The sequence below is a fragment of the Nerophis ophidion genome, linkage group LG25 (assembly GCF_033978795.1).
Source record: "Nerophis ophidion isolate RoL-2023_Sa linkage group LG25, RoL_Noph_v1.0, whole genome shotgun sequence".
In the NCBI taxonomy this organism is placed as follows: Eukaryota; Metazoa; Chordata; class Actinopteri; order Syngnathiformes; family Syngnathidae; genus Nerophis; species Nerophis ophidion.
In genome coordinates this window covers 11281938-11299761 of record NC_084635.1, presented here as the reverse complement: position 1 = coordinate 11299761, position 17824 = coordinate 11281938, and the positions used below count along the sequence as shown (strand labels likewise).

Genomic DNA, 17824 nt, shown 5'->3' with positions numbered 1-17824 from the left:
CCTCCACATCGAGAGGACCCAGATGAGGTGGTTCGGGCATCTGGTCAGGATGCCACCCGAACGCCTCCCTAGGGATGTGTTTAGGGCACGTCCAGCTGGTAGGAGGCCACGGGGAAGACCCAGGACACGTTGGGAAGACTATGTCTCCCGGCTGGCCTGGGAACGCCTCGGGATCCCCCGGGAAGAGTTAGACGAAGTGGCTGGAGATGGGGAAGTCTGGGCTTCCCTGCTTAGGCTGCTGCCCCCGCGACCCGACCTCGGATAAGCGGAAGATGATGGATGGATGAATATTGTGTATCATTATTCAAGATATGTGAATGATTAAGCATTTTTAAAAATGCATCTTAACCCACTTGTATTGGCATTATAACTTTACAATTTACCCTGACTGTGTCTTTTTATCTGCTTACAGTATTTTGTCCTGCTCCTGTGTATTTTCCTGTTGGAGATCCTTGCTGGTGTCTTGGCTTATATCTACTATCGACAGGTAATCATCCCTTAAACCATCATCATTTATTGTGAGTTAAAGTGGAAAAAAGATGACACGAGTAGGCCTTGGTTGATAGTCAACTTTGCTGGCATCAATAAATTGCCATGTCTGCGTGTGTTTTTTTTCCCCTTCGCTTTCAATCAGAGTACAAGAGGGTTCACTCGGTGAATCGCTCTCAGCACCTGAAGGTGTTTTTAAGTTGCAAAAATTAATGAGCAGAGTGAATGTTATTGTCAGACGTCCACAATTGCTGTCCACTCGCTTAAAAAAGCAGAGAGCAACCCTCGCTTGTCCTCACTAGTGAAAAAAACTGCAAGGTAACGACAATAAAGAGGAAAGATTTTTGCAAAGCCACATGTTCCTGTGTGGGTTGATTTTGGCTTTAAACAAATAGACAAGATGAACCCATCACCACAGACAAACGAGCAAGTGTGCCGAATTTTTTGGAAAGTCATGGAAAGCCAAAAAAAACATTTTTTTTGACTGCTTAAAAAATACACTTTAAAATGTTCAATATTATTATAGTCAGATGTTCAATATTATTATAGTCAATTTTTGCTAACAGATATAGGGAGTCAATTTTTATTTTTTAATACATTTTTTGGTGTGTTTTTTACATATTTAGGATAATTAAAAGTTCCTGACCTTCCTGTTACAATCGTAAAAAAATACTACCGTAACGAGTAGGATAATTAAAAGTTCCTGACTTTCCGGTTACAACGGTAAAAAAATACTACCATAACGAGAAGTATTTCATGTTACTGTTATTCCATCCATCCATCCATCCATTTTCTACCGATTATCCCTTTCGCGGTAACGGGGGACGCTGGAGCCTATCCCAGCTGCATTCAGGCGGAAGGCGAGGTACACCAAGGACAAGTCACCACTTCATCGCAGGGCCAACACATATAGACGAAAACATTCACACTCATATTCACACTGTAGGGCCAATTTAGTGTTGCCAATCAACCTATCCCCAAGTGCATGTTACTGTTATTTTTTGTTGTTATTATAATATGTTATATAAAAACACGTACAAAATAATTCTGACAATAATAATATAATATTGTTTATGGGCAATAACTTGTGGGTCAATATATTGTCCAGAAATATCCGTTGATGACTCAGGCCTGAACATGAGATGTGCCTTGAATTTATTGATTGTAATTTATACATGTATAGCTTAGCTTTACAAAATATTGACTTTATTGGTTATTTTGAATCCAACAATAGAAACCAGCACATTCATATGTACGCACGATCAAGCCATGAATCACATTAAACCCTATTTATCAAAAGCTCAATACTATTTGATGATTGACAAAGTGTTTAATTTCGACATAGGGTCACTAATGCTGTCATAAAAGAAGCCACTGCTTTTTTCTTTGAGATTTGTTCAGCCTGTTAAAAAAGAGTTTTTAAACTAATTGACCAAAAAAGGAACTTGGGAGACACATTTTAAAGTCTAAACAGAATACCGGTACGTCTGCTCCCACTGGATGCTCAACAAAACTGCTGTGCTTATTTTGTCTATGAAATGTGAAACTTAACTGAAGCTGACATCCTTCCTCACCATAGTTTAACAGTAGAGGTAGGCTCACAGCACTTTATTTATTTTCTTTTTATCTCAGCCCAACCAACCGTTCTGTAGGCCTTGCAGTTTGTAGGTCAGTCTAAACTTGCACTGCTCAATACAAAATTTTAGTACACAAGTTATCGCATGATCAGTCACTGAGCTTCCTTCTCTACTCGCTTCAAACAACCCTCTGTGTGAGTTAAGCCAATCCTCTTTACATACTCTTCTTCATCGACTGTATGATATGCCACTGGAAAGTTGTCAACGTGGAAAAACATCTAACGAAAAAGGTTTTTCAATCCCTTGCTGATTCAGTCCATCACATTTGGCAAGCAGTGCCATTTTTCTTTCCGTGTCTCTTGAAATTATGTTGGTTCCACTTGATTATATATGGTAACTCCAAAACGAAGGACGTTATTTAGTAAAAAAAAAAAATTCTTTATAAGAAAAAGTTGTGCAGCACAAGTACAACTTGGTAATTCTGCTCCTGTATTACACTGGTATGTGGTTCAGCAACATACCAGTTGAGCCACATGTGGCTCTTTAGCGTGACCCCAGAGGCTCTATGGAGCTTTTTCAAAAATGTATGGAAATGGAAAAAAAATGGTGTGAAAAATATGTTTTATGTTGTAATATGGTTTCTGTAGGAGGACAAACACAACACTAACCTTCCTAATTGTTGGAAATCCCACGCTTTAATACGTTTGTGTTTATGCTTCACTGATGAGAGTATTTGGCGAACGCCGTTTTGTCCTACTAATTTAAGCGGCCCTTGAACTCTTCATTGTGTGGACTGTGACGCAACAGTTTGTTTACATTTACAACTTTCTCCGACGCTGCCACAGAAAGACGTGTTTTATGCCACTCCTTCGTTTTCTCAATTTGTCCACCAAATGTGCAAAGGTGAGCTTTGCACCGTCCATCACACTCACTTACTTCCTTCCATGCTTAGAAAACAGAGTTATATCCTTCTCTAGCTATAAGCTAATTTGCTATGGCAACGAATGGCGGGGATGCTTGAAATTAAAATGTTTGCTTGCAACTTAAAGCCTAAGAATTAGCCGAAAAACAGCTCTTATCTTAAACACTCTTCAGTCGGGGCACTCTTAAGTTGAGGTACACTACCACTGTATTTGGTTTGTGTTATATTGTTGACACATTTTTAGCATACAGTGGTACCTCAACTTAGCACAATAATGTACATTTAATTTGAGATACAACTTTTTGTTATGCTTAAGATTTTACCATACCTTGAGTTACGAGCCCATTGAAGTATTTTCTTTTAAAAGATTGTGCCGTTAGTGTCACACTTTGCTCTTCCTGTTTCGTTTTCACAAGAAAAAAAACGGTTTGAGCAATAAGGAGTTGCTGCATTGTTACACAGAAACAAACAGGTTATGAATAGAATAGTTGACGCGCACGTTTGAGCGCCGCTCAGAGATCAATCAATTGATCAATCGACACTGTAACGGACGGGTCGCATGGTGATGCGGAGGTCGTTCTCTTCGGACGAAGCGTGCAGGTAGGAAATTATTTATCAGTATAAATCATACAGGATCAAACAAAGGCAAAGCTTAAAAAGGCTAGCGAGGGAGCTAGCATACAAAAACAGAAATCAAACTAACCGTCGTTAACCGTTACTCTTAGCAAACTAGGAAGCCAGACTGAATGTGGAAAGAAACGGGAATAAATAGCTCTCTGATTAGTGCCCAGGAGCAGGTGAGCATCCCGAAAACTAATCAGAGGCAGGTGGAACTAATCTGCTGTCATTGCAACTGAAACACAAACCCAGAGGTGCAGGAAACAGAACTGAGGCAGTCAAAACTAACAGACAAAAACATGATCTGGGCTACGGATCATAACAGACACAAAGATTGACACAATGCCTCCCTCCAATCACTGCAGCTGACAAAGTCAGTGCGATTGAGAAAAAGCTGTTGACCGAATCAGAGAAACCAACTTGACGCATTCGCTTCACACATTTTGTTGTTATTCTTCCCTATTCTTGTCTATCACTTTTATTTTGGTTTCGACTTCCTGTGTGTCATCCTGCTGTGGTGTGACCACTTATCGAGCGTTGTTCTTGGCACCTGCCTTAATTTAATAATTAGTGTTCCCACCTGCTGTTTACACAAATTACACTCCTTTTATACCCAGTCTTGCAATTTACTCGGTGCAAGTACATTGTTCATCAATGGCAACTGTGATGTTCGTTTAATAGCTTTCCCATGCTGGCCGTTTGCTACGTTCTTACTACATGCTATGATAAAATATCCTTTAACTTCATGTGCCCTTCCCTGCGAAACGACCCGGGTTTTTGTATTTTGCCTTTCTTAAAGGATTAAATAATTGTCTTATTTGCACACCAATTCCTGTCCGTTACAATGTGACAAGAACATGACAACTACAATACTTGTTGTCAACACTAAACTCTCAAATACTAAATACGTCCATTTTGTCACGTGACTGAGAAGCAGCCCTTCAAAGGTAAATGCTGAACAATAATTATTTCATAAAAGTACTGTAGTTGCTTGTAGCACATGCTATTGTATGTTTTTACTAACAATATTTATTAGGGCTGTAAATCTTTGAGCACCACACGATTTGATTCAATTCTTGGGGGTAACGATTCAATTCAGAATCTCTTGTCTATTCAAAACAATTCTCGATTCATAATCAATACTTTTTTTTAATAACATTGAGTGTGGAATTATTAACACATTACCGTAAAATATCAAATAATATTATTTAGCTCATTCACCTAAGAGACTGGATGTATAAGATTTCATGGGATTTAGCGATTAGGAGTGATGGATTGTTTGGTAAATGTATAGCATGTTCTATATATTAGTTATTTGAATGACTCTTACCATAATATGTTACGTTAACATACCAGGCACCTTCTCAGTTGTTTATTTATGCGTCATATAACGTACACTTATTCAGCCTGTTCACTATTCTTTATTTATTTTAATTTGCCTTTCAAATGTCTATTCTTGGTGTTGGGTTTTATCAAATAGATTTCCCCAAAAAGTGCGACTTATACTTCAGCGCAGGGGCGCTCACACTTTTTCTGCAGGTGAGCTACTTTTCAATTGACCAAGTCGAGGAGATCTACCTCATTCCTATTTATAATTTATATTTATTTATTTATGAAAGAGACATTTTTGTTAACTAGTTAATGGTGTTTAATGATAATACAAGCATGTTTAACACACATAGATTCCTTTCTGTCATGAATATAAGTTGGTGTATTTGATTCTGATGACTTGCATTGATTGGAATTAGACAGTGGTGCTGATAACGTCCGCATTTTCAAATGGAGGAAAAAAAAAGTCCTCCTTTCTGTCCAATACCACATGAAAGTGGTTGGATTTGGCATCTCATTTGTCCAACTTGCATACTGGTTTTTAAACACGTTGTTATGAGAGTATCATAGGTGTGTGGCCCTTTAATGTCTGGCAGCAGGTGAGTGACGTCAGTGAGAGTGCGGGTGGGCAAGCAAGTGAGAAAGCGGTCGTTGAGGGCGGGGGAGAAATACATTGGCATCAAACTCCGTAGCTTGCTAGCTTGTGCACGCTAGCTTCCTGAGACTCTTATTTTGTTAGCACAGGCAGGATGAAACAGGTCTTTTATGGTGAAGACAGGAACTGTGCAGTCGGTCTTTAGAGTTTTGACAGTAGGTACGGAGTCTCTAGAAATAAAATGTGTTTCTCTGCGTCCGCCCTGTTAGTGATTTTTTTCTTAAATATGAGCTCGCAGCAGCCAGCGTCATCTCACAAGATCCTCGGGTGCCGAGAATGTCAAACAACTGACGAAAGTGAAGTCTTGGTATGATTGATGATTGCTCATTTTTATGTCTATTTTTTAATGCCTGGCTTGAGATCGACTGACACACCCTCCGAGATCGACCAGTCGATCGCGATCGACGTAATGGGCACCCCTGCTCCAGCGCGACTTATATATGTTTTTCCCCTTCTTTATTATGCATTTTCGGCATGTGCGACTTATCTGTACAGCAAATATAGGCATCTACATCATTATGATTTTCCTGGCTAGAAAGGACAGACAAAAAACCAACAAAAAACATTTGAAAAATAAAATTATTAATTGATTAAAAATCATTACAAATAAGAATTGCGCTTCATTCAAAAAATAATCATTTTTTGACACCACTAATATTTATTGTCAACCTGGGCCAAGCACCAATTAAATTGATTTCAGTTCATTTCAACAGGCAGGGCTGGTTTGAGATACGAGCCTTCGGCTTAGTCGTGGTGGCAATGTGCTCGTGAGTAGAGGTACTAGTTTATACTCAAGGATCTTCTTCATGCCTGACTGTTCTCCTTGTGCTGTCAACAGGCGCGCCTGCCTAATGTCTTATTTGGCGCTTCATCATATTGGAAGTAATGCCGCTTTGCATAAACCACACGTGCCTTCACACAGGCGTTGTTCCACTCGCAGCCCCCATCCATCACTGTCCTGGGTAAAACTGTATCCATATTGCTTCTATACAGCAGAAAGAAACAAAGTGGGTGGTGCTTTTAGCTTTATTTTTCTCTTCTCTTGCCATTGCCGACTGATTATTGTAGTCAACACTTGAGCTTATTGGCTGTTGGCCTCTTACTTTTAGCATTTGATCAAAGCAAAAGCGGTCATCTATTCGGCTACCTGTTTTTTGGGGATTTTTTTTGTTGTAATTACGCCAACACGAGGGCTGTCATCAGTTGATGTAGTGCACAGCATGCAACACCAGAGGTCAGCGCCTGCTATGGGAGCACACACTTTGAGAAAGATGGCACAGCACCTATTCATTGTTTGTGCTAGAGATAAAGTTATTTGCAAGTATTTTTAGGGTCGCCAGCCCGCAAGGACACTGCTGTACACGTTAGCGAGAAAGTCGATGCTAAAGAAGATAGGAGTGCATCGTGTCCTCTCTCAATTGGATTGCATGGTGGGCCACAGCTGCAGGGAGAGGCTTTGAGTTGCAAGGTTAATCTTACACTCATTGATGCTCATCTATGGGCTCCTTTCAAACATGTACACATTGTTACAAACGTGATCACAGTCTGGTCAGTTGATATGTTTGAAAGCGAGTGCTGGGCTGCGTTCACTTGAGGGCATGACTTTTGTGGGGCAAAAAAAATGCACCTTGACCCACAGTGATTGTCAATATTGTGAATATTGTGCCAATAAATCAGCAGATGTTTCTCCATTGATTGGTAAAAAAGCTCACATTTTCCCCTACTCTTTATTTTAGTTTTTCTAATTCATGTTGTATAATACAGATAAAACGTAAATTACACCCTGATGAAATACCAGGAAGTTAAAAAAATCAGTGGGTTGTGCTTGTGCTGATTCTCTGATTGCTGTTTTCACATCACTGATGCAGTGTTTTCTAAACTGTGAACAGGTGTTGAACCTTGGCCCCTTCTTTTTCCTAGTGTCCTTATTCTCTCTACCCTCTCTCTCTAATCTCACCCTGTCCTCTATATTTCCTCTCATCATTCATTCCCTTGATATTTCTGTCATGCTTTGATTTACAGTGGTTTCCCCACTGGCTTGTTGCCATAGAAACTGAGCCCCTCTAGACCTCCCTGCGCTGACACTGAGCGTTCCGGAGAACAAAACATACATAGGTTCCCCCCTCCTTCCCCTCTTGCTTCTTAATCATGTATTGAACCTTTTGTCCAGCTGTTGTCAAGACGGCGTATTATTCTCACCCGCGGCAAAATTAAAAAGTTCCTACTAATTTATTACCAGGCATAGTCTGGCCGAGACCGAGATGAATTGTGAATTGTGCGTTTTTTCTTCTATGACCAGTTAAATGAGGAGCTGAAGCAGAACCTGAGGGAGACCATGGTCCAGAAGTACCAGCAGAGTAGTCATGAACATGTCACCACAGCTGTGGATAAGCTGCAACAGGAGGTATGTGTTATGTGACGCAAGTGACAATTATGCTGTGATGTTGTTTTTGAATATTAAATGAGCACACATGTCCGCTACATGGACAATGAGTGGCTGGCATTGGGTAACTTACTTGCTCCTCAAGTCTTAAATCTTTTTGTGCTGTAACACAAAACAATGAAAATAATGACCTAATGATTAGTTTAATTAATCTGATCAAAAACACTTCATTGCCTCAATGCGTATTTTAGGGAAAATAGTTAAAGTATTCAAATATTTTTCTGCTGGACAACCTTCATTTTTTTTCCTAACAAAGAATAGAATACAATAGAATACAATACAATACAATAGAATAGAAAGTACTTTTATCCCCCAGGGATCAATAAAGTACTTTGAATAGAAAGTACTTTGGCATATAATCCTTGGGGAATTATATGCCAAAATCACATAATTAATTTTTTGAACATGTGTACATTAATAATAATAATTTTTTAAAAAGACTACTCTGTTCACTGCCACATGCATGCAAAAGTCATGCAGACCGCCCTATTCAAATGAGGATTTTGCATGTTGTGTACGGCATTCACCATGGAGTTACTCATTTACTACTGCACATGCATGTTATTCTCCTACCTTTGGCGTTTTGCTATGTTTTGAAACATGCAGCAGACCTTAGGTACCATTTTTTTTTTCTGGGCATTTTGCATTTTGTCCTGCAGTGCATCTACGATGAAACACACTTTTTTAGTGCGCTGAAGGTGCTCTCATGGAAGACGCTGGCATTAACTTTGAAAGTGCGCTGAAATATTCCAGATGCAAAAAAGTGCCTATTGCAGGATGTTAGTTTAATATTTATGAAAAAAAAAAAAACACCCACCTACACAAACCAATTTACTTAGATAAACAATCAATTAAAGTTAATTTGGGCAGTCCATATATCTTGTCAAGCATACATTTGACAGAGCTGCAGCGTGATCGCCTACTTTCTCACTGCTACAGTATTTTTGCTCAACTGCCAATTTGCACGTACAATACATATCAGACGTATAAATGCGAAACGATGGCTGCAGAACAGTTTTAGTCCTGATAGATCACACTGTGCGCTAAATATATATATATTTTTTTTCTCTCGGTATTGTGGGTGTTCTGATGATCAGCATACGTTTTGTATATTCATGAAGACAGACACATTAAATGGCTAATGCTGTCTATTTGCCCACTTTGAGCGGCAATCCTCTGTGCACAAATTTAGAAGATTAGCCTTGCGTGTGTACGCAAACCTTTGGTAGATAAGGCCTTTAGTCAAAAGTAAAAAATAAAAAACTACCTGTGTAGTCACGCACTTAGTGTTGTACTGAAAAAAAGGAAACTGACTGAGGCAAGTTAAGCAATTTATAAGGTAAAACAAACAGGACAAATGAAGAAGTGCTTTAATCTAATTAACCCTGAATTCTTAAGGATTTGGACAATGTTTAAAACATTTCTTTTGAATAAAAGCTGTCTTCTAAACCATATTATGAGGCATTGATTAATGGATTATTGGTCTTGGAATTTTGTGTTTGCTTTGTGTGAGGCAAACCAATAAACAATAACATGCTTGAAGGTTTTCATCCGTCTAAGTAAAAGTTCAGTAGTTGATTTATGTATCATATTGTGAGATTTGCGGCTATTAGAAGTCAACATTGGTTCATTTCCCTTCATAATGTGGGATTTTGTATTCTGTGTCGGTCCCCACCATCAGTTCAAGTGTTGTGGGAGCAACAATTCATCCGACTGGGAGCAGAGTGTCTGGATCCGGTCCAGCAATGGAGACGGTAGGGTGGTGCCCGACAGCTGCTGCAAGAGTCCCTCCGAGCTTTGTGGACGCGGGGGGCACCCATCCAACATCTACAAGGTTGAGGTAAGCCTGTGAAAGGTGCCGATGGGGGCAGTGGGTTATGTGTTACTTAAAAAGTTGCCACAAAGATGGTGGTCTTTATGCCATTTATAATACAAATTGTAAGCATAAGTTGTTGCACACGCATTCATGACTAGAAACGGATGCTTTTCACATTTGAATGAATATGGCACAATTTTTTGTTTTTTGGGGAATCGTGTGTTAATTGATTAATAATAAATATATTTTTTAATTTAACATCTACGATGAGATAATTATGATGACAATGCTATAGGTATATATTTGCATGTAGTCCTTTGTCGCAATACGCTTCAAAGTTTGCAGCTTCACTCTAGCAGATTTTTAAATTCATTTTTTAAAGTATATTCTACATATTTTTTTGGTCTAAATTAAGCATTTTCTAGAATATAAAAATGGTAAAAAATATCATTGCTTTACTAATATTGGCCACTTGATGAGGAAAAAAACATTCAGAGCGCACTGTTTAGTATCGTGGCCACTGGTTGGCTCAGCCTCAGGCAGCATTACAATAATGGATTCAATGAGTGTTACGGTGTTATTTTATATCTAGAGGGCTCTAATAGTGTTACCATGATGATTAACCTGTGTGATGACTGTATTATGTTGATAGTATATATTTGTACCATGAATTGATTAACGTGGACCCCGACTTAAACAAGTTGAAAAACTTATTCGGGTGTTACCATTTAGTGGTCAATTGTACAGAATATGTACTGTACTGTGCAATCTACTAATAAAAGTATCAATCAATCAATCAATCAATACAACCCTTACTTAATAATAATAAAGTCAAATATGAATAAGGCAACATGAGGAGTATCCCAAACTTCTCTTTTCTAAAGTAAATCCGTACGTCGTATGTGGGTATCTATATATTAACAATATGATTTGCCAGAGTGGCTGGACAGGACGTAAACTATATTGCCAAAAGTATTTGGCCACCTGCCCTGACTCACATATGAACTTGAAGTGCCATACCATTCTTAACCCATAGGGTTCAATATGATGTCGGTCCACCTTTTGCAGCTATTACAGCTTTTACTTCTCTTGGGAAGGCTTTCCACAAGGTTATGGAGTGTGTTTATAGGAATTTTCCACCATTCTTCCAAAAGCGCATTGGTGAGGTCAAACACTAATGTTTGTCAAGAAGGCCTGGCTGTCAGTCTTTGTTCTAATTTATCCCAAAGGTGTTCTATCGGGTTCTGGTCAGGACTCTGTGCAGGCCAGTCAAGTTCATCCACACCAGACTCTGTCATCCATGTCTTTATGCACCTTGTTTTTGTGCACTGGTGCACAGTCATGTTGGAAGAGGAAGGGGCCCGCTCCAAACTGTTCCCACAAGGTTGGGAGCATGGAATTGTCCAAAATGTTTTGGTATCCTGGAGCAATTAAGGTTCCTTTTACTGGAACTAAGGGGCCAAGAAAACTCCTGTAAAACAACCCCAAACCATAATTCCATCCATCCATCCCTCTTCTTCTGCTGGATGGATGGATGGATGGACCATAATTCCTCCTCCACCAAATTTCACACACAATGCAGTCTGAATTCTATCGTTCTCCTGGCAATCTCCAAATCCAGACTCGTCCATTAGATTGCCAGATGGGAACGCGTGATTCATCACTCCAGAGAACGCGTCTTCACTGCTCCAGAGTCCAGTGGCGCCACTGCATCCGATGCTTTGCATTGGACTTGGTGATGTATAGCTTTTATGCAGCTGCTCGGCCATGGAAACCCATTCCATGAACTGGACGTGGGCTAATTAGAAGGTCACGTAGCAACTGACTGTGTAGAAAGTCTTTGCACTATGCGCTTCAGCATCCGCTGACCCCTCTGTCAGTTTACATGGCCTACCACTTGGTGGCTGAGTTGCTGTTGTTCCCAAACTCTTCCATTTTCTTATAATAAAGCCCACAGTTGACTTTGGAATATTTAGAAGCGAGGACATTTCATGACTGGAATTGTTGCACAGGTGGCATCCTATGACAATTCCACGCTGGAAATCACTGAGCTCCTGAGAACGGCCCATTCTTTCACAAATGCAGAAACAGTCTCCTTGCTTAAGTCCTTGATTCTATACACTTGTGGCCGGGCCAATTGATTAGGACACCTGATTAGCCAATTGATTAGGACACCTGATTCTCATCATTTGGATGTGTGGCCAAATACTTTTGGCAATATAGTGTATCTGACGTATGCAGTTTAGAAACGTTACATTAGAGCAGAGTGTGTGTGTGCCTTTAAAAGAGGGTTCCTGTTGCCAAGCAGGATTTTAGCTCAGCTCTGTTTGTTAGCTTTACAACATTAGCTCTGTTGAATCTTTTCACTGCATTATGTTAGGGTTAGGTAATAAAAAGATTGTATGTGCTTCAATGGTTTGTTGGCCGCGGGATCGGGTCTCTGCTTTTTGCAGACAATGTGGTCCTGATGGCTTCATCTGGCCTGGATCTTCAGCTCTTACTGGATCGGTTCGCAGCTGAGTGTGAAGCGACCGGAATGAGAATCAGCACCTCCAAGTCCGAGTCCATGGTTCCCGCCCGGAAAAGGGTGGAGTGCCACCTGCGGGTTGGGGCGGAGACCCTGACCCAAGTGGAGGAGTTCAAGTACCTAGGAGTCTTGTTCACGAGTGGGGGTAGAGTGGATCGTGAGATTGGTGCGGCGTCTTCAGTAATACGGACGCTGTATCGATCCGTTGTGGTAAAGAAGGAGCTGAGCCGGAAGGCAAAGCTCTCAATCTACCGGTCAATCTACGTTCCCATTCTCATCTATGGTCATGAGCTTTGGGTCATGACCGAAAGGATAAGATCACGGGTACAAGCGGCCGGAATGAGTTTCCTCCGGCGGGTGGCGGGGCTCTCCCTTAGAGATAGGGTGAGAAGTTCCGTCATCCGGGAGGACCTCAAAGTAACATCAAGAGAAGCCAGATGAGGTGGTTTGGGCATCTGGTCAGGATGCAACCCGAACACCTCCCTAGGGAGGTGTTTAGGGCACGTCCAACCGGTTGGAGGCCACGGGGATGACCCAGGACACGTTGGGAAGACTATGTCTCCTGGCTGGCTCGGGAACGCCTCGGGATCCCCCGGGAAGAGCTGGACGAAGTGGCTGGGGAGAGGGAAGTCTGCGCTTCCCTGCTCAGGCTGCTGCCCCCGCGACCCGTCCTCGGATAAGCGGAAGAAGATGGATGGATGGATGGATGGATGGATGCTTCAATGGCTGTTATATCTTCTTGTCCAGAAACGGGGTATTGTAGGATGGCAAGCTTGTCATTTCAATTAGTTTCGATTAGTTCGCTATTCCCTCTTAGTAGTTATGTGTATGTGTGCGTGTATTACATGTTGTTTGCTTTGTGATGTTGCCTCCTTCTATTTAATATCAAGTACATTTTAGTGTGGTGCTGATTGTTGCTTTCATTCGTAAAAAGAAATTTCCTGCATTGAACTTTCTGTATGGTAATTAGGTCATAACGCCGGTATTGCGAACACCGCTCATGACACAATTTTGCATTTTCTTTAGGGTGGCTGTATCTCTAAACTGGAGGAATTCATCCAGGACCACCTAAAGATCATAGGGGCGGTGGGTGTTGGGATCGCCAGCGTACAGGTAAATACATTTTTCACGTTTTGTCTTCTGCATTAAAAGGACTTTGTGGATTTAGGCGTTGCTATTTTTGTTTCTTTCCGTACAACATCCAGATAATAGGTATGGTGTTCACATGCTGCCTATATCGAAGTCTCAAGACGGAGCCGTACTAGCGAAGAAGTTAACGAGACAGGGGAAGCCGCCTCGTTGACATACTCAAAACATCCCATTGCTTCTTTTCTCTGCTTGATTGTGAGAGAAGGTGAGGGATCAAATTACACATTTTTAAGTTTCTTATAGTAGTACAGCGATAAAAACAATTCATCTTCAATAAGTAATTAGAGTCTCAAGATTGCAGCACTGTGGAAAAAAAGCCTCAGAGAAAAACTGTTGGGAATATTGCCTCTGAATATTTCATTTTGCAAGGGATACCCTCTGTGGGAATGTTTCTTCAGTCCTCCGTTTTATTCCCTCTGCGTGCAATACAAGTATGTTAATGTATTGTAATTTTTATGGACTAAGACCAGGTGACAGCACCAGCTGCAAGCTCGCTCCACCTGCTGTGGCATCACGTTTCCATATTAACTAACCAGCCATGTATAAATGATGTATCCCATCATGGCCTTTTCAACTCTCTACACTTGGTAGAACCACTGTTTTTATACTTTTAAAGGCTTGTTGTCTGTAATGTTTGAGGCACGATCCTGTGAGCTATTACTGTATTTTGTCCTTTATTGCCCAATGTGTCTTCGCATAGTGACGTGCCGCCGTTAGATCAGGCTCTTATCCCCAGCGTGTTGGCAAGGGCACTTTATCTGACAGACTGACGGTACAATGACTGCACCTTCCTCACCAGCATAACTGCACTATCACTTTAATAACACAATAGTGCCAGCGTTTGATGTTTAAGAATAATATTTGTGACTGTAGTAAAGCCGATCCACATTGCTCATGGAAAAGTGCCTCTTTTTTATTTAACTGTATTTCTTTTCTACCACTGATGCCATTGTGTGTGTGTATGTCTACTGTATCTTTTCCAAACTGGTCACATATTCTGTTTTTTAAGTTAAGGTCTTGTTTGCTTATGTAAGTAAGCAAGTGGTACCTTGGTTTTCGTTAAGGAATCCGCTCCGAATGGTTTGACAAAGACCAAAATCATACAAAAACTGAATCAGTTTGAAATAATGCAAATCCAATTACAGTAATCCCTTGTGTATTGCTGAAAAATGAATTCAGACAAAGTGGAAATTGTTAATTATAAATTGAATATTTTCATAGATAGAGCATTAAAAACCTGTTTACTACCTTCTAAATATGTTTTTCCACATAACGAGAATCCTCCGAAAATGAAATAAAACCCAGATATTCAACTTTTTACACTCCTTTAGTCCAAAATAGTAATGCAGGGCAAAAATGTTGTAGAATGTGTTTTAAAAAAGTAAGGCGCCACGTTCCTAAATGCTTGATGCTAATTTATATATTTTTTTCCATACACAAACTACTGATTAGCATTAGGTATTTTACATGGCAATTTCAACACCTGCAAATTTGGTAATTAAAAACTACAACAAAGATGCACGTTACAATCAAACAGCTGGTGTGCGAGAACTACTTAGATTATAAACACTTTGTAGAGCGTAACATAAGACAAGACAGGCACATTCAGCTTAATAGCAAAGACTACTTCATGGCTAGGCAACACACACACGTCTATACACTACTGCCATCTAACGTCTTGAAATTGCAACTGCATGCAATGTCTACGACTTAATAGCTTCGTTTATTACTGTTAATTGGTTCCAAGCACAACCACAGTAATTTAATTTCTCTAAAGTTGGAATTCTTTATAGATCTATTTTTTTTATAGTTAGAGCTTGACAAACTGTTAACTACCTTCTAAATACATTTTTCAACATGACGACTCCAGACATGAAAATAACACCCAGATATTCACCTTTACACTCCTTTATTCTAATATAGTAATGCTGTCTAAGCCTGAGCCAATCAGTGGTCATAATACTGAAGAGCGTGGTCTGATTGGTTTGGTCTCATCTAGTGGCCATTACTACTGTTGATATGTTTCATTGCTTAAGTCATTGTTACTCTTGAAAATGCTTAATTTAGGGCATAAATGTTGTAGAATGTGCTTTAAAAAAAAAAAAAAAAAACATTGGTTAAGCTGCAATATTTGAAGCGTGAAATAGCGAGGGACGACTGTAGTCCGTTGCAGACACGCAAAAATATACTATACACTCGCAACTTTCTTCGGCCCCGTGGTGGGTTATTCTGTCGTCACGCTCAATAAAAAGAGATCAATTGATACTGAAGTATCGATGCATTATGAAAAGTAAGATGTCTTGGCATGTTTGTCACTTTGCCATTATCAATCTAAAGGTAACTAAGAAACAATTTGAAATGTGGAATAATTTTCATCCCATCGCATCAATATCTTACTATTTGGCTCAGTGACTAGAGTTGCACGTTTCATGTTCTTTTCTGCTCAATTATTCATTAAACAAAAATCTATATGAATTTGTTTGTGCTTGTCAATTGTAGTGACTTTTTAAATCCAGCAGATAGCTCCATTATGAAGCAATAACAACATCAGCCAGTGAGTGTGCCATACACTCACAAGTCACCTACATGTTTTTTTGTTTTTTGTTTTTGCATAATTGCAAAAATACTACTTTTTTTTTTGCCAATAGCTCGCAAAAACCTTTAGCAAACATTTCCAACGAAAGCCTGAGGTACCAGTGTCACTGTATAGGATATTCACTTTGACCTTCCTCAAATATATCACTGACATTGCAATTGTCAATAAACACAACAAAACAATAACTGCTTCTCCCCATTTGTACGCTTCGAAATGCACGTCGTGTAGAATCTGCAGTGCAACAGTGACTTAGCGTTGTCCTTCCTCTGCCAGTCAGCAGGATGGGTCACCCAGAAAAACGTACAAAAAAACACCAAAAAGGTGTCCGCCTTGTAAGCTTCGGCCCCTGCATGACTGGCAGAAGCTTACAGGTGCATTAGTGTATTAATCAATCCTCTAATGTCGTCATGCTTCAGGGTTGTACGTTCATAACGTGGACCCCCTTTCGCCGCCAGGTGCTACATCACCGACATACGACAGCCCATTACAGCCGTATGTCTTGTTACTCGTCCTATTGTTGTGACCTCTTCTAATGCTGACGGATCGTCGGCATTGTTGCTGCGACAGCAGCAGTGCTCGAGCGCAAACGCGGGGAGGCAGCACCTTCCGCGCTTGCATCAGCTCAACAGCTTGCTGATGAAAACAGCTGGTGAGAGTGTGTGCAAAACACCCAGAAGCTATTCAGGATTACTCCCTCCCTCCTCACGGTCTCTACCCTAATAGACGCTGGAAAGATATTTCCGCTTAAGTTAGTATCGCATAATGACAGATGTCACCATGGGCTGTGGATCTTATTGATTCACATCTTTGTTGGTGTTCAATTAGTTGATCTAAAATTCTGCTGACGCGCGTACTTTCTTGCTATCTAATACCTACAGTGGAATAATTGGTTTCCACTGGGATTGTTTGGAAAAAAAAACAAAAACATCAAATTAAGCCAAATCTCATTTTGTGAACTCTGCAAACATTGGGAAATAAAACAAACACAATTCAGAGCCTCTCCGTGGTGCACGCTGTGAACTAACCTGAGTCATCTTTTTTTGCGAAATGAGCAGGTGTTCCATTCATGCTGCAGGATGCAAGAAGACTTCCATAGAACATAGTTTGTCAGCCTAATTCTGACTTGAAATAAATGCCGGAAGCCTTTAGAGCAACAAGCAATGTCCTCTGCTGATGAAAGCCATAAATCTCTTCCTCATCAGAACATCATGCCTGTTTGCACGGTGTCTTGTTTGCTGTGAGGGATAGAAGTGCTATGTTAATAATGTCAGCTCATGACATTTCTAAAGTATCTTCCCAGTACTGGCTGCGCAGTTGTCTGGGGCGTGCAAGTCGCACAATGCACGAGATGTGTGCTATTTACACCATTCACCTTCCCTACCCTACTTAATTTTCCTGGAAGCTGAAAGGAATTATTTTCCTGCATGACAAATGGGCAACAGGAAGCTTTGCATGTATTCAGCTGGTGAAAGAAGGGTGCAGATGTAGGTACAATCATGAGCAAATGTGTTCATACACTTGTAAAGAATATATAATGTCGTGGCTGTCTTGAGTTTCCAATACTTTCTAAAACTCTTATTTTTTTTATGATAAAATGATTGGAGCACATACTTGTTTGTCACAAAACCATTCATGAAGTTTGGTTCTTTATGGGTCTTCTGAAAATGTGACCAAATCTCTTGGTTAAAAAGTATACATCCAGC

General features: G+C 40.2%; 1 protein-coding gene across 2 annotated transcripts in view; it reads left to right on the top strand.

Annotated features, from left to right (window-relative positions):
• LOC133543091 (CD151 antigen-like) overlaps nucleotides 1-16306 on the top strand; it is an 87388-nt gene extending 71082 nt beyond the window's left edge. For both annotated transcript variants that reach the window (XM_061887509.1, XM_061887508.1), the window contains exons 4-8: nucleotides 413-487; nucleotides 7890-7994; nucleotides 9715-9873; nucleotides 13403-13489; nucleotides 13582-16306. In XM_061887509.1, the coding sequence (XP_061743493.1) occupies nucleotides 413-487; nucleotides 7890-7994; nucleotides 9715-9873; nucleotides 13403-13489; nucleotides 13582-13641 (486 nt within the window). In that variant the 3' untranslated portion in view covers nucleotides 13642-16306. The remainder of the gene's footprint in view (nucleotides 1-412; nucleotides 488-7889; nucleotides 7995-9714; nucleotides 9874-13402; nucleotides 13490-13581) is intronic.
• Nucleotides 16307-17824: the final 1518 nt, after the last annotated feature.